The sequence below is a fragment of the Fulmarus glacialis genome, unplaced genomic scaffold, assembly GCF_000690835.1.
Source record: "Fulmarus glacialis isolate BGI_N327 unplaced genomic scaffold, ASM69083v1 scaffold4775, whole genome shotgun sequence".
In the NCBI taxonomy this organism is placed as follows: domain Eukaryota; kingdom Metazoa; phylum Chordata; class Aves; order Procellariiformes; family Procellariidae; genus Fulmarus; species Fulmarus glacialis.
The window spans coordinates 1-21,010 of NW_009214790.1; the positions used below are offsets into that span (position 1 = coordinate 1).

Genomic DNA, 21,010 nt, shown 5'->3' on the forward strand with positions numbered 1-21,010 from the left:
ATATATATATTCTATATATTTAGTTCCTAAATTAGCAGAATATTTCAGGGATTATTTATTAGTTTATAATCTGTACTTTGGGGGGGGAGTTGTTTGTTTGGTTTTTAATATCTGCAGTGCTTCTATGACTGGGTAATGAATTGCCTTCTGTATATTATGTAACACCACACAAATTTTGGCTCAAACAAGGCTCTGGCATAAAGCTTTTTCAGTTCCTCTCCCCATTTTTAAACAAGCCACTGAACCCCAGATTATATATCTCATGCTGTATTTGCTAGCCAACTATTTTAATCACCCATTTAACAAGCCTAGTTATTACACGTACCTCTGAAGTCAAGGTAACCAGGCCTTTTTGGGGAAAGAGATCCGACTTATTACACACCTCAAATAATCTGTATTTTTGCTAGCTGTTTTCCTGTCTGCACTTTTCTTTAGGACACACAGACTTTTTCACCTATCATCTCAAAAAGACTGAAACTCCAATAGATAGACTCAGCAAGTAATCCATAACAGTCTCTGATGTCTGACTGATTCAGAGCAGTCTGCAATTCCCATCCCAAGAGGATTAGGGTGCTTTGCAAACTAAAATGAATTTATTTTCATAATGTCCTTTCACAGAAGAAAGTATCATCCTTATTTCTTTCAGGTGGGAAACTGAGGCACAGGAGAGCTATATAATTTGCCCAACACTAGAGGAGCGCAGAATGATTAAACCTGATCTCCTATATTGAGAGCTGGCATTCCAAGCACCTGATCAAGGAAGAAACAATAAAAACAACAAGCAGCTTCCTTCCATAGAAAGATAATTCAACTTCACATTACAGAAACTTTGTATCTTGGAAGATGAGGGGACCCAACAGAACTCTAGTGTTCTCCACTGGCTTATTCAGTTGAACTACAATTCTGATAATATAAACAACGCTCCCTGATTCTGCTCAGTGAAAACTGTTTTTTTTTTTCTTTTTTTTTAAATAATTCAAAGGAACAAATTGTCTGCCAGCAAATCTTCATGTTCCATGACTTGGAAATACCCAAACACCTGTATTTGTAGATTTCCTTCGCTGACTTTCCCAAGTAAAATTTTCCACTGGATAAAAAGGTTTTTTTCTTTCTCCCCATCCAAATGCAGTAAAAAAGTGGCTGTTTTTATCACAGTTCAATTTCTAAAATGACATCAATAAAAGCAAGCCATATATGACAGATGAGTAGCAAAGTACCAGCTACTCACCAGAGCAGATGAAATGTGGAACCTCAGAGCTTCTATTAATGTGGACTTTTAGTCTGTACAAATGTTTGCATATCATCATCTGTCATATATGCACGGGGCAATCTATTTTTAAAAGCTAAACATAGCATATGCAATCCTTTTTGCCTTCTGAGTAGAAAGAAAAACTCCGTTAAAAAAATGTATTTGCTATAAAGCCACAAAGCCAGTTCTGACAGCAGAAACTGTTTCACCTGAAAAGTGTAAGACTAGCTACAAAAGAAACATAGTTATAACAGGACTTCTTTGCAGGGTGACCACATCCAAAACTAAGTTTACTATCATCAAAACCAACTTCTTTACTAAATAATGGTGTTCACGTAAATCATGAGCATACAGGCCTCAGTGCACGTTAGTGCAAGACAGTCACTTTCATATCATTACAAGATGCTTTTAGACCTTTTAAGAAACAGCACTTATTCTTGTAATGCCTAGAGTCAAAATGCTGTCATCGATCAGGCATGTTTCAATCAGCATGCATCGCTCCCCCACTCAAAGTGCATGCTCTGATCCACGCAGGAGAGCTTCCTGCTCTGCATTCAGCTCTGGCTCTTTACAAGGCATGTACCATCTTGCCAATGCTGACATGCACTAAAGAGTTGGCGTCCAAGACCATTTTTCCACCTAACAAGCCGGTATGTAAGGTATGCCACATTACCTTTGGGCAGGTAATCTCAGTCTGCTGGATCATGATAAGAGCAGATGCAATCAGAGCTCCTTGACGTACATAGTTCACAGGATCATTTGTCATTGGCTCAAGCAAATTAATTGCTTCCTAAAAAAAACAAGAAATAAGCAGTCACAAAGTTAATACTACTATATTCAGTATCCCAGGATTCAGTACTCCAATGGAAGGTTATCAGATTGATGCTATCAGATATACTTTTTAATATATTTTGCCTGTTCTTGGTAAATGAAGCAGAAATCTGTATTTCTGTGGATTTTCATCAATCGGGAAGAAAAAAAAATACCACAGAAAACAACCGATGGATGGAACAAGATCTACCTGCAGAAATAGGGCAACAGATAAACAGTTGTTGTAAGTAACAGATGCATTCAGCACATTAGAACTACTGACATGTCTTAAATAGTACACGTAAATTATTTGTTCACTTTCTTTGCCATTCTTCCCAATAAAATACATCAGCATTACCTTCATTTTCTGCGCAAGGAACAAATGAACCAGAGATATCAAACAACATGTTGGAGGTTATAAAATGACATGCTAAAACAATCCAGGTCCCAAATTCTTGGCCTTACACTTTATTGTTAGAACCTGTAACATTTAGCATCACACGAAAGCACTCATTTCAAACCTACGTCAAGTGGGGCTGCCTCTGAGGACCCATACAGTAAATCTAGGTTTTGAAAACATTTCAAAACACTCTATTGCTTCTTCAAATTCAGTAACTTCCCAGCTAAGTGCAACAGGAACATGATCCATGATAACCTATTAATAAGCATTCCTTTCAGTGCAGTCATTGATTATGAAAAGCTATAAAAGAGTCTATTGTAATAAATGCTGCTTCGATGTACCCAAGACTAGCATGTGCAATTTGCAGGCATCTCAGACTAAATCATATCTTTAGGCACATTTTTTATCTCCATTTACAGTTCTGCCACTTGGAAAGCCATGACTTAAACATACGTAGAATTATCACAGACAAATTCATTTCTAACCATGCAACGTCCTCAGTGCACATTACACAAGACAACTGAGCTCATCTAAACTCACTGCTGCCAAAACAAGATCCCTCTCCTTCCTCAATTTCCCTTCAGCTATCCAGTCTCTCCCCTTTTCCCTGTGCTAGCTACAGTCCTTGTCTCACCTCGCAGTGAGCTTTTCCACCTCGGTAATTCAATAGAGAACTGTTCCCTTTTTTGTTGTGTTATCTGGGTCAGTTTTCTGTGAGTTTGTATCTGAACCAGCTCACCAGGGAGCTGGACATGAGACAGAGCAAAAGGTGGCAGGAGGGACCAAGACTACCTGTTTCAACAGGAGCAAGTTGTTAGTGGGCTCAGCCAGCCTTCACCAACCACACTCTCCAGGTTTAAGCGGAAAAAACCTTAGATAGCAGTTTGTACAGCCATGGGCTGCACAGATAAATTCGGTCTGTGGCAACGCAAGGGCTTTCTAAAAGCACTCTGAAATGGCATGTGAAGCAAGCTGTTAGATAGGAGAGATAACAGTTAGACATCCACCCTAAGAAGCTCAAAGAGCTCTTCTAATCTATTATGTGATCTTCTGATTACAAAAGTCAGGCAGAATTACTTGACAATCTCTTGTACAGAGCTCTCTCCTGTCCATACTTAAACTTAGGACATGAGCAAATGCAATTGAGTGCATGAGTCTCCCAGCACAGACCCCTCTCGGTGTTACTTCTGTCAGGGTGAGGCTTTTAAAAACAAGCTGATTTTATACAAAACACTGTTTCTAAGAACCACTTCTAGAATAATATCATGCCTTCACTTAAGACTGTTTTTTCCAATTGAGCTATCTTGAAGGCTGTGCTTCGCCACCTGAAGGTGACTCATTCATTCTTTGGCACACATTCAATACCGTGTATGGAACATCAACTATGACAAAAAGCTGAACTTTCTGACCTCCACAGTTGAATATATTTGGGCCTTCAAAACCTACTAATATAAGCTCTGGAACACATATCTGCGTATAATCAGATGGTTTAGGTCTTTATCACACAATGTATCTGGAAATAAAACAGACTTCTTTGTATGACTAAAAGCATTTCCACTTAAATCAACTTGTCAGATGCAGCAGGTTAAAAATAATTAGCTCCTTGATTCCACTTTCCACTTGAGAATAAAGCAACGTGGATAAAAATAGGACTTTCAGTTTGCTTTCAAGTCTGCATGCTTTAGATACTGAAGACAGCAGGCAGTGCATGTCAGCATTCTGTGTATTTCACAACACAAGTGACATGCTGGGGAGCACTCACTTGCAAGAGCCACAGACCTAGTTTTTAATACTAGCTGAGGAAGGGATGATACAGGTAAGTGTGAGATTTATCAAAGACTCAGAAGTATGAAATATTACTTCTACATGAACAGTCTGTGAACCTGTTTTGAAACTGTGATTCAGTACCAGTACAGATTATATACACATGTGGGTGAAGTAGAGGAAGCTTATCCCCAAGATTACTTGCTGCTTGTCCAAATGAGCACTCACTTCCCACAGCAGAAGTGGGAATCCTTCTACTCTAAAAGGTCCCTGCTATCATCTGTGAGAACTATCCTTCACTGACACTTACAAAGCGAGAATAAAATTTACTGGCTGTGAATTATACACCTGAAACTACAGTAAATTTCATTAAATTTCATTGCACTTGGCTTTACTACATGGATCTTCCATGAATTGTGTATCACAGAAAAGAAGAAAGGAGCTAGAAGTTATGCAAAACATCTGCTGTCTTCCTGTCACTGGCACCTCCCTGTACCCCCTAAAGCAGTCTGTAAAAGATCAACTCCAAGGGCAAAGGAATATTGATTTTGGAGTACTGAACATACATTTAAAGGTCAGTGGCAACTTGACAGTAAGAAAGCTCTAAGAAAAGTTCTGAAGACAAAATTCCAAGAATGTGGCAATAATGTATAAAAACATTCTTCTACTTTATCTATTCCATACAAGCAGGAAAAGAATCTCTATGCCCAGGACAGTTAAAGAATTTAAAGAAGCATTGCTCTAGTCCAGCTAGCTAGCAGTATACATGTGTGAGAAATCTGATCTCTGTGTGTGACGTTTTCGCACAAATGTCTCTGTGGAAGGTGAGAGCAGAAAGAGCCTTGGCAACAGATGGCTTCTGGTCCTTACCTTGTTTCCAGTGCCCGCACAGCAGATACCCAAAGCCATGGCAGCCCCATAACGCACATGGGGATTGTAGCTCTCTGACAACAAAGAAACCACGCTTGGACACTGCTCAGGAGTCCTAAAGAAAGGCAAAAAAAGAATGTTGTTTATTATTATTGTTCTTCAAAATATGGAGACTTCACTCTGTTCATACTGGAAAATTTAAAATTGTCCTTCACACTGTATGTTTTGCATTTCTCAAAATGTAACCAGAGGGGTGGAACAAACAGACTGAGAGGAGAACAGGGAAGTGCACAAATGAATAAACTTCTCTATCACTGCAGATATCATACACAGTTCCCACTACTAAGTCTTCCTTTTTAGTGCATATTTTCTGCCTTTAAAAGATTACCCAGCAGAATGACATATCCATTGAGATTGAGGTCTTTATCTCTAGAATCATGCTGCTGTGACACTTTCCACTAGCAGAGGTTTACTCTCCATGAGAGACACAGTATAAATCCCCCATCAGCAGACACCAGACCCAACTCCAGTATTCAATCAATCTTCAAGGTTGGTGGGTCCCAAACTCCCTTTTGCAATCTCTGCTTCTGCTGACTTCCTCACCCCTACCTACTGCTGTAAATCAAAGCATGTGAGGAAATTCTGATACAACACACACTTCCACTATCAGCAATGTCTGTTGTTGCCTCCTTACAATGTCACACTGTGATGTTGCTGCCTTTTAAGAGATCTGAAAAGGGAACATATGCTCCATGCCTCGCCCCTGGGAACCAGTGTTCTGTTGGTCATTACGGCAACAGAACTTCTATCCCAGTGCTGGGGGAGATGAAAGGGAACCCTTAATTTCCCACAGCAAGAAGCACATGTTGCTAATGCAAACAGTCTTGTAATGTTGCTAATGCAAACAGTCTTGTGAATACTGAGTGTTTCTGAAGTAAGGCAGAACTCACTTGCAGGTGTGGATATGTTTCCCTCCTGTCTTTGTAGTCATATTTATCACTCTTAATTTTGATGCCACGCAAACCACTTAACAACATCATACACTGCCAATTTCAGCACTTCTAACGCAGCAAAGGCAAAATTGTTTGTAAAATAAGCATCTCTGCATCAGACAAGTCTGCATTCTGAACTCATCGCAAGCACATCCATCGCAGCTAATCTGTTAAATTTACCCAATCTCATGACACCATGAACACAAGAGCAATGCAAGAATGTGGTTGGCAAGTACCTGCTCATGAAAAAGAAAGATGGGAAACTATAAATTGCAAGTGATTTAATGTCTGTTTTCAAAGTGCACATCATCTGGTTATCCACTCTCACTGTGTCTTGCAGTCCAGACTAGCTTTTTAACTGTCATATTCACAATCCTAAAAGCAGTCTTGCAAGCCATTTACTTTGACTATAAACTGATTTCAGTCTGAAACAAGAACACCTTAGTTTTAGCTTCCCTTCTTACACTTGCTATACTGAAGGATGGAGGTTGGAGGGTGGCAGCAGTATCTGTTGTATACAGGAAATATAGCATCATGTAGGATCACTGTCTATCAAAGCACTCAACAACTCAAGAGGTAGAAAAACCATTACAGAGTATGCTCCAGCATTGGTTTTACTTAAATGAATACCTGAATCATAGAAAACAGAAGTAAAAAAGACCTTAAGCAATAATCTAGTTCATTCTCTTCTTTCACTGTGACTGCAGACCAAAGACATGCTCATATAACCAGAGACTCATACTTCAGTTATACACTACACACAAAATCAGTTAATTTCTATTCTAGCTATTATCTCTTCCCATTTCAACATTTTCCCACAGTCTCCTCCGATAACTAGTCCTAAACATCTCTTTACACTTCCTTCTCCTGCTCCAGTTGATTGCAGACAGGCAGCACCACCACACAGACTCCAGTCCTCCTCCAGAATTGCTGAAGGGACCCACAGGTTTCAGAGGTTACTCAACCCCTCAGCAGTAATGGCAGCAAGTACCCAGATCTCCTACCTCACCCCTGCTTCCAACAGTCTGTTTCTTTATGAGTTTTCCCAAAATATCCACATGGGGAAAGAATCCCATCTACCACCACCACCTTAATAAAAAAAAAACAAACAGCAGCAAAAAAATACACACAAGAAGAGAGGAACAAACACAAAGTTGCTGGAAACTCTGCTGCCTCTAAGATGCAGCCATGATGACAAATGTTAAGAAAGGGGGAAGAGCTGGGAAACGGAACAATTCTGTCCTGCAAGCAAGCAGTAGAAGTTAAGACTATAAACTAAAAGACATGTAAAACTACCTGTCAGTCTCTTGTTCAAATAACAGCTTGGATGCTGACCACGTTTTTTTAAAAATGAGCTGATGTGGAGACCAGGAATCACAAATCCTATAATAAATGAGCCCAAGCATTCAGCTGCACAGAAGACTTCAGCTCTTGCACAAAGACTCTTAACACCTTTGTGTTTGCTTTACTTCAGCAAATGTTGAACAGGCAGATTGTGAGCCAAAGAAGAGAAAAACATCCTCTGGCAAAGATGTGATTATGCACTTTGAAGCATTAATCATTAAATTCCTGTTCAGAAAGCTGGATTTTATAGAATCATTAACTTGGGACACATCTTTGTGTCTGAAGGCTCAGAAGTTCCAACACAGTTTTTATTATAAAATCAGGATTAATGTACACTAATTGATTTTGGAATTCTTAGCCAGATTTACATTATTTGTGGCCATTATCTTAAACGTTTTTATCTCAAATCGATCCATAAAACAGTCAAACATTTTGACAGAGGGCCTTCTGTAAATCCACTTTAGGGGTCCCACCACTTTCCCCAGTAACACAGTCTTCTCAAACCCACAATCTTCAAAAAGTGTGTTCCCACGTAATAGAGAACTAGAAGGCAGAACCACAAGCGGGTCGAGGAAGCTGAAGAGCCTTGTAAAAATGCTTATCAGAGGAACAGGACTTCAGTACACAAGAGCACTGTTGGCATCAATGCTTAAGCAATTACATTTGCTGGCTCGCTTTATGGCTTAGATGCTTTACAAAGTCCTACACACTGTTGCCAAAGGTTAGCCCATATAAACCCAAACCCACGCTTAATAAAATTCATAAACCGCAAACAATTCTGTCAAATGATCAAAAGAAAAATTAAAAAGCCCTCATAAGCAGTTACGGGCTGCAATCGTGCTCCCGTGGCATTACTTCCAACTAGCAATGCAGTTGGGGAGTATGTTTAAAACATGACCACGTTTTCTTCCCCCCGGCCCGAGGCTGTCACCCTTCATTTAGAGCACAGCCACACGAGCTGCTGACTTGACATTCAGCAGAACAGAGGGGCAGTCCTGCTGCTGATGGAGGAAGTTTCCACTTCACTGGTACCAAGCCCCACGCAGGTTCCCAAACAAAGTCCACCCCTCTGGCTCCCTGCTGGATACCTCCACCACTCTGTTCTGCTGATGGCTGAAACAATGTGGTTATTGAGTAGAAACCTCTGGTGGGAGAGGGAGAGAAGTAACAAAGTGTGAGAAAACTTAAAAGCAGTACTAAAAAAAGATAAATGGTTTATCAGAAGTCACACTCAACAACAGGGTACTCTTAGTCCTAATACGGACATCTGTCATTACTGCAAGTTAAACATAGAAAATAACATCACATGAAATACCAGGATAACATCTGGAGATTTAGTGGGCAAAAGTTTCATCTCCAGACACAATCTTCTCCCCTCTTCTTAAAAGTCATAGTAAAAATTCTAAATCTGGAGTATATTTAGTATATTTTGAGGACACAAGCAACATACCGTAGTCCTCTAATCTGACCTTCCCATAACAGAGTCCAGTAATTTCATCTAAAAATTCCTACATTAAAGCCTAAGACATGTCTCTAAACTGGGCTGTATATCTTAGAAAGATAGGCAATGTCTATTTTTAAACCAAATTATCTTTAATGCACTGGTTCCTTCCTTTTTTCCTAACACTGGTTTCGCTCAAGCAGTTTGCTTTTGCAATTACATTTTACTACAACAGCAAAATGACGACAAAAGAATGGCCTGATTATTTCCTTTATTTTCATCTGAAAATTGTTCAACTGCTCCTACATAATGCATCAAAACACAGATGTCAGTGAACCCAGACCCATATACAAAAAAACAACATCACAACTAGCTTCGACTTTGTTCTCTCTGTTACTAGGGAACTAAATGAATCAAGAAGCCAAAAAAGCCTAAAAGTTTCTTCTATGGGACTTCAACACAGTAGTCAGCTACAGCTTTGTTTCCACCCCACACCAGGATAAGTTCTACTGTTGTGATATATGGGCTGCAGATGAAGGACTTCCTCCAAGATCCAGTTTCGTTTGTTGCAGAAGTCATTAACAAAACCATAAAGAAAAATAAAGATGCACCAAGACAGTAATGAGAGATTCTCCGCAAAACATAATAGCTAGCATTTTATTAGTTTACTCACCAACTGGTTGCTCTCAAAACCTCCACAAGAAACAAACACCCTATGTGGCTAAGGAGTGTGAATCTTCACTGAAACTAGAACCAGAGAGAACAGAAAGGAGCTGCCTAACTCCTGCCCAATGACCTTAGCCTTAGCCTCAACTTTGATCTCATTCCTAGGAATGTTCATCTCCTGGATATAATTAAATTTAAGTGACATTTATATACATATAAATATTATATATATAAAAGCTGATACTTAGCTTGTAACCTCCCTAGAATTTCTGAGAAACAAAAGAAAGTTTTGGATTCTTCATTACTTCCAAAGAGAGAGGAAAGAAAGTTTTTCTTAAGCCTCCAGTGCAAAAATTCACAAAATAAAAACCAGGATGTCAGTTGTTACAGACTAACAGGAAAAAACCACCAGAACAGATCAGCTGGACAGGGAAGGCGGTCAGTTTTCTTTCAATTCATGATGTTGTCCATGGAAGGTACTCCACAGTTTGCAGAGAACCCTGAAATTGTATTTCCTTTTCACCATGAAACATTTCTTACAGCAGCATTATTAGGAATCTGTAAGGAACCTAAACTGTTTTTTTTTCTGAAGGTAATTACAACTGCAACATCTGCAGATACTGTAATTCTTAGTAGGCTTTGCCTACAAGAGCCTTATTGGGCTACTGAAAGTTGAGGAATGCTGTTAGGTACATCGACTCTGTCTAACGATCCATTTTAATCTTTTTGTCCAAGAGGCATGCAAAAACACCACAAGACAAATTAAAAAAAACTTGACTGCCATATCTTGAAGCATATTCCACTTAGTTTCTTAGATCACAGCCCAGTTAGAATCACATCCAAATACTTTGCACAGTTTATCTCCAATTCTGTAAATTGTAGATCTTGAAGGTTAGAGGACTATTGCCATTTCTCTTTATATTTCAGCAATATTTAAATATGAAACCTGTATATGTATATAAGGTAGCATCGATAAGTAAATAAACAGACTACTGAAAATAAACCATCACACTGGTCTTGTGATTGAGACTAAAAATGGAAGCATCTGAGGCATCACTAACATACACTTATTTTTTAGTCTAAATATTTAAGGGCTTTACAACTCAGTGAAAAATGAAATGTCAGAGAATTAAAGAACAATGTCAAATATATCTTTTAAATTCCTCATTAAGTCTCCCCAGTCATATTTCAAAAGATTCTAAATATTTATGACTTTCTAAACTATCGGACATGAATTAATCATTTGATCCAGAACTATTTCCACAAGTTGCTTTGGCAGTGCAGTGACAGATAAAAAAAAGAAAAGCTTAACAGTAGTTTCATTTCATCCATGAATGAGTTAATAAAGGAGGAATGCAGATATCTTATTGCACAATTTGCAGTCATTTCTGAAGGAGGGGTGTATAACAGAGGGGGGAAAACATAGAAGACGGAAAACCTGCAGAGAAAAATGCAACAAACTGACATATTTCGGTGTAGACTAAGCATGGGTATAAACACCGTCTCTTTCTCTCTTGACAAAAAGGATCCGAGCTATTCCCGTGCCAGGAATTTCCTGCAACTATTTCATGTGCAACACAGCCTCCTTCTCCACAATGTTTTTCTCTGAAATGCCTCCTGGTTGCCTAAGCAAGACTTGCTAAAGAATGAGAACTTCTAGGAAGCCTCCCACTGTCAGGAGGATGAGGCTGAATGCTGCCAACAGGCGCAGCAGATGAACTCGAGGGATATGCACCGATTCAACAACATTGCCACCGGTGTCAGCTCACATCTAATGTAGACATGGCTCCATTCAAATAAAACAGTATTGGCAATTTGAAAACAGAAATAACAGCAAGGGGTGAGGGGAAGAAAAAAAAAAAAAAATCTATGCATGGTTCAAATATTCCGGTTACGGTGACCAGAAGTGGGGTCTAGCAAGATTTAAGATTTATCAGCATTAACATAGGAGAGGACTTGGACATGGGGACAGGACAGAGGCCTGCACAAAAAGTCTGGCCAGAAGCATGCAGTGAAGAGCCTGTTGCAGATCTGTAATAGTTACACAGGAGGATGTATTTCTCAGAAATGATTAAAACCTGGGAAAGTTCAAAAAACATCATAAAAGGCAGATAAGTTTTCTAGCCATCTGAAATGAAATAATGCACCAAACAGGTATATATGCTATGCAAGCCTACGTGCCACTAAACTCATACCATCTTCCTCCACAAGTTCCCAGGAAAACTCTGTTTTCATCTGCATTTAAAAAAATAATTTCCTTTTCAATTAGATATGAATGCATTTATACAGCTTACATCAGAGCAATCTGCAGGCCTTCAGCTGGTGCTTCATTAAGGTGCCTCCCCCCTCCCAATTTATTTAATTAATCATTTTAGCAGCTAAAGAGTTGATTTTGTCATATAAATGACATTAAAACATCCACTGAGGCATTCCAGAGAAGTGGGAACACTTGATTTTCACTTTGACCAAAACAACTCTTTACTGCAGTAGCCAACAGTGATGCTTTTCAGATGGTAAGATCTATGAAGAAAATTTATGAAGAGGTAATACAGAACTCAAGTTGACAAAATTACACTTCTATAACTCTGACATTTCCCCCACACGGAAGCGATTGAGGATAGTGTCTACTGCGCTGTGAAAGAGAAACTGTGAAAAGTGAAAAAAAAAAAAACCACCAACAACCTCCTTCAAGATAATGTTTCAGCTCCAACACAGACTTGCATCAGTAACTGATGCTGGTGATTATCAGATGGTTCTGATAGATGCATTGTCTATTTTTTCCCCAGAAGTTTTAATGCTGTTCTTTAAATTCAGAGATGTGACATGAAAATCTGCACGTTGGCATACACCCACCACTGAAGTTAAAGGATTAATCTAACTTTTACTATACTTTGGTGGTTTTACTCCGGGACTTCTTTTTTTTCTTCCCATTTATGATGCAGACATACTGCCAATAGCTCCATCTCCAGAAAGCGGTAATAATTCCAGCCACCTTTCAACAAGGAAAAAAATAGCTCAAGTGTCAATGATGAAGGAAAACAAGCTTCATCTGTACAATCAGAAAAAGTGAACACTGGGTGTTTGTGTTTAATCATTGGAAATTTTGGTAAAGACTTCAAGTACAGTTAGATCAAGGCCAGGAGAGCCTTCAAGATTTATAGAATAAACCAGAAGTTGATTAGACATAGCTGAGCTTAAGAAAAGCTGAATCCAAATGCTCATTAGACTAATACAGTATTATCCTGTCTCGATTTCTGCTTTTTGTATGTTTTCATGTGCTCTACTCTCTCAGTACTGTCGGGGGTGACAATGGGGAGGTGGTCAGATAAGGAAACAGAATTACCATAGCTGGATTAATCTTTATTTCCTAATATATACTTTTCTGAAGAACAAAGATATCAAAAGTCAATTGCAAATGAATATAGCATGGAATCTTACTGAAGGTTTCCTTTAAACAGAAAAAATAAGGAACAAGTGAAAACTACTTTGCTGGAAATTATATTGTATGATCTGAACACACTTTAAGTCAAGTATTTCTATTAATTTCTGGCAGCTGCTTTCTCTCTTTGGCCCCGAAGTAGCTGTATTCTAAAGATATGAATGCTTTTTTTTTTTAAAAAAAAAAAAAAAAAAAAAAAAATTGATTCACAGTTCACTGAGGACCCAATTCCCAGCTCAAGCCTGGTGAGCACTAGCAGTTCATGGAATGTAATGGCCAGCAACATACAGGGAGTCAGACCATGATCTCATGGTCTCTTCTGGCCTTAAACTCAAGGACTCTATTACACACTTGTCCAGCTAATGTCCCTGGAAGTGAACTCCATTTCCATTTTAATGCAGAATTATAAGATGATGTTAGAGACCATACACACACATCTGACTGAAAGCTGAAGGTAAGCAAAGAGAACACTCATGATAATAAAAAGCAGCTGCATGAAGAAAGATTTAAAGTAACAGTGCACACAATTAAAATAGTGTGCTAGACAATACTTCTATAAAATTAGTCAAGAAAAAAATTGGAGTGTTTACAGGGCAGCAGAACTTTTTAGGGTTAACTGTGCTTCCGTCCAGAGAGCAAGCGAGTGCACAGGCATACACTTGCTACCGCTACCGTGCATATAGCTACAATACTGTAGCGTGAAGGGTCGTTTACAGGATCTGCATATCCTGATACAACTACAAGGAGCATACATTATAGTACTGAAGCACTGAATCAATTAACCCTCTCTGGCTCTTTTCCAGCCAAACCCCCACTCATTTTCTTCTTTTCAAGCACTGGATACACTGGAACGAGTCAATCAACAAATGAGGGTAGCAGCAGCCCGCAAGCTTTGCTAATGAACAAAGAGAAAACTGCACATAGACTCTGCTGATCACTTAAGTAAAGTCATCAAAAGAATGGAAGAGGAAGGACAGCAAAAAAAGAACACAATCTTATTTCTATCTTTTTTAAAATGTGGCAAGAATGATTCTTCTCCTCCATTCAAGAGTTGGAGAAAATACCTGGGTAAGAAATACAGTTTTCCCAAAATAGAAATCCTTAATCTTGGTGTTAGAAGAAACATAAGTGCCGAACAAAAGCACACAAAGAGACAAGCTTTAGAAAAATTACAAAACCCAAACCCAAATGAACAACTTGTTTTCCAGAAAGTAGTGAAAAATCTTATCTTAAAATCCACCACGTGATGAAAAAGAAAGTTACAAAGGATCTTCCTGGATGCAAAGTGAACTCTACTAAAACGCAAAAGAAAGAGGTAAGGCTTTCTTCACCTGAAAATTGCAACACATCAAATCTTCTCAGTAACCGAGCATTTGTTCAGCTTAATGCCATGACAGCTGTTTTAGTCTCTGCTTGAAGGGGGAAATGTAAGCGTTAAGTCTTCAGCAGAGTTGAGAGAGACAGAGAGAGAAAGAGAAAGAGAGAGGGAGAGAAAAGGCTGTGCTTAATAAAAGCCCTGCTCAGATTACAAAAACAAGCGGTTTACACACGCCCCCCTTCAAGTAATGGGTAAATTTAAATGTCTCAGTTCCATAAATCTTTGTGGTCCCCTTGAGACTGTTACCAGTGTTTTATTGTCTACAGCTTCCTGACCCTCACCTGATAAATTAGGAACTGTAGACATTAAAAGGGAAACCTCATACATCATTTCTGAAGATATTTTGGGGGTGACCCTCTGTGGAGAAACAGGATTCTTAATAAGGGGAAATATGGGAACTGCCGCCTGCCTACGCACACGCTGCTGGAGACTAGACACTCGGGAGAGGAGGAGTTGCATATACACAACGCGAGCATCTGCCTTTGCATCAGTTTGGACTTACAAAGAGCAAATCTACGTACACTGTATCTAAAGGGAACCATTTGGCATCCAAATTAATCTATCACTTTTTACCGCTGTAGAAAGAAAAAAAAAAAAAAGGAAGCTAATGCACTGCTTACTTTTCGCAGCTATTGAACTGTCTCCTATAATCTTCTGAAACCTGAACCTCGCTATAAAGGGGAGACCAGACCACTGAACTTTACCAACCAGAGATGGACACAAGACAGGACTTTCATTTTTAAGACCTAATTGCACGCAGCAAGGCACAGGACAAAAAAATTGGATACCGGCTCAGACATGGTTACAGTATCTCAAAATAGCAGATGACCAGTTTACCACACTGACCATGCTGGCCCTTCTTCAGGACCATCCTGGACCAGAGAGGAACAGTGAACTCTCACACCAAACACAATTCCTGCGCAAAATACAGCTCCTGAATACATTCTGCTGGACACAAAAATGTCCTATCCTTCACATCTCCTGAACGGGTCTGGAGTTGGCAATGAATCTTGGTCGCCTGTCTCAGTAGCAGGAGAACCCAAGCAGGACTACCCAAGCGACGAACAAGGAAACAAAGTGCGTTGGGCAGCTTTACTGATCCTCCTGGTGATAATCCCCACCATCGGGGGGAACATACTTGTCATACTGGCAGTGTCTCTGGAGAAGAAGTTGCAATATGCTACCAACTACTTTTTGACGTCTTTGGCGGTGGCAGATTTGCTCGTGGGTCTATTTGTGATGCCAATTGCCCTTCTCATAATATTATTTGGTAAGTACAGCACGTTTGTTTCATCAGGCTAGCATATGGGGTACAATTTGGGGAGGTTTAATTTAAACAGAAAAACAGTTTGCTTTCCACCATTACAATTTTAAATATCACTTGGATGAGGGCTGCTAAATCTTCTCTCCCATCTCACCTTTATATAGCTTAATGTCTTTATGGGAAGTATACCCACTGGGATATTCCTTCCTTTGAAACAAACAATTCAGAAATCACCTGAGACTTAGAACTGATACTAAATTGGAGATGGACATGGAAAATTACATTTTGTACAGTGTAATATTATTTTTAACATCAGCACAATGTTGGTGGCTGTTCTATTGGACACTACACTAATTGCAGGCAGTCTTCTCTTAAAAAACGTGAAATGAAGACGAGGTATCTGTTCAGTGCACTGAACAGGTTTGGAACTTTCTAGGAGTCAGGCACCTGATTTTACCTTAGTATTGACTCCAAGCTCCATGAGCAGTCAGACATGGTCCCTGGTACCATCAGTGACAAAAAACTTTACCAGTACCAGTTTCAGAGAAACCGATTTTCTCCTGCCCTGGGGAACGTGGCAGGTTCGTAAAGCGTCCCAAAGTATTAACTCATCTGTCAAGCCAAGGAAACCTCAATCCTTGTACCTAATGTTTGAGACTCAGATTTATCATTTAGTCTGGTTCATATGGAAAAAAAGACGTATTTTTTAGATGAACATACTTTGGGTGTGACATTTTCTTTCTGCTTAGTCATTACAGAACAAGCATGACTTTCATATTCTCTCATGCCCAGCTTTATTTCAGATATTGCTTCTGACAACTAATCAGAGGCAGCTCCATGGGAAAGTCTCTCTCCTAAAGTTTCTTTAAGAATACATTTTAAATGGTCTATTTTCGTATCATACAAGTGGAAAAAAAAAATCAACGAGACAGGTTTTTCAATAAACTTACGAATTTACACAGTTATCTTTAAGGTATAGATACCACTGAGCCCTAGATAATGAAAGGCTGCAGGAGTTCCATTTTTCCTATGCTAGATCTTTAAGAGTTGCCTGAGCAACAGGGAAACACAATCATAAACTTTATTTCAGAAAGGCCATCAGTAGCTTTTGTTTGCTGCAGAAGACTGGTATCACTTTATTAACAAATGTGTTTATTCACTAAATGCCTTGAGACTGAATTTCTACATATTACAGACTGCTGCTCCCTAAACAGAAGTAGGAACTGGAGGTCAGAATTCAGTGTTGAGATCATAAAATAGCCTTTTTGCAAGCAACAGTTTCTAAAAAGAAAAAATGAACATACATGACTAGGACAGTGATTTCTAACTCAAAAAAACCACAGTCACTTATAAAAAACCTTGGTATGTCATGTATGTGCACATGTGTGTGTAGAGGCAAAAACCAGATATGTACATACATACCTACACACAGATACTGTAACTGCTTAGTTCCTGCCAAATGCCTCATTAATACTAATATTAATACTACTACTACTAAAAAACTACTAACCATAAAAAGTACTAGTATTGGACTAGCAATTAATAGAAAGGGAAGGCAAGTTCTGGATTTTGTTTTTTGGTGGTGGTGGAATTTTTTTGTTTTGGATTTTTAAAAATTATTTTCATTTTGCTACATAAATAATTCATTTCTTTTTAACTTTATAAAGAGACTATTGCGCCTTAATCTCTCAATTAATCCAGTGCTAAACCCTGGTTACAACAGTTTAAAGCATGCTAGGAATCTTAATTTAGAAGTCAAACAAAAGCATCTTTCATGTTGCAGGAAATTTACAAGAAAGTAGCAAAATTAGTTATAATTAACTAAGTAAGACTGCGACCAGCCTTTCACACAGCAATAGTTAAAATTGAAATTTCTTGCATACAAGTATCTCTTTGGCAGCCAACCAGAAAAACTGCTTTGCCTCTTCACCGACTGGGAGAAGATGCTGAGGTGTTTATAGAAGTTCAAAGCATGAGCAAAACATGAGGAGTTACTGGAATGAAGCTAGAACAGACATTTAAATACATAACAAGTCTAAATCTTGAAGCTACATTAGCCAGATAACTACTTGAACATGAATAATCATTGCTAGCCAGAGAGCCAATTAAATCCAGCCTCCTGGCACTTCCACACAGGAATGTTTCCATAATAATGAAATAGCTGGGTGCAGCTTCTAGATACAGAATACAAATATTATGCTTCCGATTTGGGACTGATATCTAATTATGTGGAGAGTATTTGAAGGAAAAGGTGTGAACTAAAGTGCAGTCACATTAAATGATCCTGACTGTAAAAACTGATGTGTCACAGAGCGTTCAAATTCAAAACCTACTACCGAAACTGGCTCCATGCCCTGATGATACGCTTACAGAAAAACCTTCAGAAATAGACTGTCACTGTAATAAAGAGCTGCCCCTTTTAAAAATAAATAAATAAACAAACAAACAAACATGTAACTCACTCGCAGGTATACTACCATGAGCAGCAGATTATTTACTCTCAGCAGAGCAACCAAAATGTACTCTGGTACAAATATACACTGCAATTTTAATTTAGGAGTGTGAGTGTCAGAATATACAAATAGTTCATTGCTTTTATTGCTTGCTAAATTCTTCTCATCTCTTCCAAAAAAAGGAGAGCACGTTAGGAAATAATTACATTCTCTGAAATCTACCTTTCAAAAGAGTTATCCAAATATCTAACACTCAGAACTACTGAAGGAAAGCAAAAATGTTGCTATTCATCGGATAGTGAAATTAGCAAATAAACCGGAGAGATCCTCTCATTTGCAAAGCCTGCAGCAGGAAGAAGTCTGTTGTCCATGGCTTGGTGGGCAATGGGTTACTTGGAGGCAGTGCATGTACTATCTTTTAAAATATGTTCTCTATTCCTGATATTCATCCACCTAAAAATCAGAAGGTAATGCCGATCGTCCTAGGCTGCAAACCATTATTTTTTAAAATCTATCACAAGCAATCACTGTCTTAATCTTCCCCCATTACTGATGACGAATCTTCCTTTCTTGCTTGCGCAAACTATCAGAGAAAACTGCTTTAATTGAGGGCTACTTTCCAAAATCTCAAATCGACAGATAAGTAAGAAAACAAAGGTTTATTCCTCACGAAGCAATAAAAAAAAATTACTTTGGCTATATTCAAAAAACTACATGACACTGAACAACTACTGTTGAAGCTGTAATTGTAGCAGAGAAATAAAGGCAGGCAGCCACGGGGGTGAAACAGCAAGACAGCAGCCTGGAAACACCAGGCCTATGCAGTCCACAACGCCGAATACTGACACGAGGTGAACACCACACATGCAGGCTACACACGCGCACCAATTTGAAGAGTGAAGCCTAAGCTTACGTCAGCTAGTGATTAAAAATATCCAATTTCCATCTCAGTGAAAGCATCATTATCTAACAGCAACAAAATCCTTTATAGGCAACACGTTTCAGCAGCCCTTATAGCAGAAGAACAAACGGTTTCCAAGTCTATTTAAAGATCTCTCTTAATCATGCTTATACATGTACACAAGCAGTGCTTTCTCCCAAGCTTTCAAAAAACCTTTTGGCTTATAGCAAGAGCAGCTCTTCTATACTGTACTTTGTTTTAAGGATTACACATTTCTAAGGTATTTTCCATAAATAAAGCTTTTCTTAAATAAAGATTAATCAAGGGTAGACAATTGTCTCATCTTACTTCTCTTAAGGTCCAAGATAAATCTTAAAACATGCATTTTATCTTGTATTGACTCAAAATAAGGACAATAATCTGCAATAGCAGCACTGCTGCAGTGCTGGGAGGATCCGAGGCAAGGTTTGTAGGAAAGAGGAATATATTTTTATCTTATACCACCTGACAATTGGAGAAACCAGACAAGTTTTCAGGCAGGCACATTTGTCAGGTAACCTAGGCATTTAAAAAAAAAATGTAAAAATCCAATCTACTAGCTTGTTTAAATCAGCATTTCAACTCCCAAGGAAAAAGAAGGTGGAGAATCTCAGTCAGCCCAGTAAATGCTCTGGTCTGCTCCAACAGTGTGGATCTATACTAGAAGAATCGGAACTTGTAACAATCCAAACTAAGCATGACCTTCTAATGGCTTCGTATCACCGCTTGGCAGAACATATTCATTTTACCTCCTGTCTGAATTATAAAGCAGGACAACAAACAAGCAAGTCACCATCATGTTCAAGAGTCAGAGATGCTTTCTGAGTCCTGAGGGGAAATTAATATTCCAGCTTTTCCCTACTCCCAAACTAACACAATAGGCCAACAGTGATACACACCACCACCACCACCAGGAAAGCACAAAATCTCAGCCCAGAGCAGTCCCTCAAACACTAGGCACAGAGCTTCTAACACAGGTGTAACCAACAAATCAAAATAAGTAAAAGCAAAATACACCACAGTATGAATCCTAGACAACGACGTGACACTTCTGGACTTTAAGGGATCAGTTTCACAATATTTGTTTTGTTTAAATAATAACCATATTCTTCAATTCTTATCAGCTACTGTATTTAAAGTCTACTCTGATTTTGTTTGGATAAAAAACCATCATCTCATACACACAAATATAATAGTACATAATGCTATCTATAATCATGAATGTGATAACTTACTGCCTTCTGCACCCAGTTAAAAACAAGACAAAAATAAAGAAGAGACAAAGCCTTCTCTGTTCAGTTGCACTTATCAACTAACAAAAGCTCTTACAACTCATAAAAACGTACAAGGTTGCTTTGCATCAGATAGCTGTTTAAATGCATCTATATTTAAAAGAAGGAAAAGAGCTTTTTAATGCAAAATATTTGAGGGTTTTCTTCTGCAAAGAGTAAATTAACTACAAAAGTAAAGAATTTTATCACACTGCAATTCTCCAGAAAGCAAAGCAGTTATAAACCAGGGAGCAGCAGGTAAGGACTCTCCAACAGAAGTATTAGCTGCTCACTTGAAATCCAGCTGTGTTATCTGCCATCCTTCAAGATGTAGAATACACTTTCCATTTTTCACGTTTTATCTGAACTAATCCTTCATCACAGAGTCAAAAGAAATAGTCTTATTTTTCTGGAGTGAGCAAAAACATGTAAAGTATTTTTTCCTCGCCTTTTTTTTTTTTCCCCTAGTTACATGACCCACAAGACATTTTGGTTTTCCTTTTTTTTTTTCCCCTTCAGAAAGGCACCATACCTTACTGCCAGCTGAAAGTGTAGATAGCAAATTAAATATGAGTAAGCGTTTCATAATATACTAATGACAACTTTCTCATACCTGCCTGACAGAATAATTTTTTGAAGCATAATTTCAACCATAATATCTATTTTAGGAAATACGCAGCTAGATACTAAAATTTACTGGTTAATGATTTGAAAATAGACCGCCTCTTT

At 38.6% G+C, this 21,010-nt stretch overlaps 2 protein-coding genes across 2 annotated transcripts in view; one reads left to right on the plus strand and one right to left on the minus strand.

The window, feature by feature from the left end:
• Window positions 1-1,922: 1,922 nt before the first annotated feature.
• PSMD1 (proteasome (prosome, macropain) 26S subunit, non-ATPase, 1) overlaps window positions 1,923-21,010 on the minus strand; it is a gene marked incomplete at both ends in the record, with an annotated part of 50,318 nt that continues 31,230 nt past the window's right edge. The window contains 2 exons of the mRNA XM_009578690.1: window positions 1,923-2,039; window positions 5,094-5,208. Coding sequence (XP_009576985.1) covers window positions 1,923-2,039; window positions 5,094-5,208 — 232 coding nt within the window. The remainder of the gene's footprint in view (window positions 2,040-5,093; window positions 5,209-21,010) is intronic.
• The window catches only part of HTR2B (5-hydroxytryptamine (serotonin) receptor 2B, G protein-coupled), a 10,566-nt gene continuing 4,869 nt past the window's right edge, over window positions 15,314-21,010 (plus strand). The window contains exon 1 of the mRNA XM_009578689.1: window positions 15,314-15,623. Coding sequence (XP_009576984.1) covers window positions 15,314-15,623 — 310 coding nt within the window. The remainder of the gene's footprint in view (window positions 15,624-21,010) is intronic.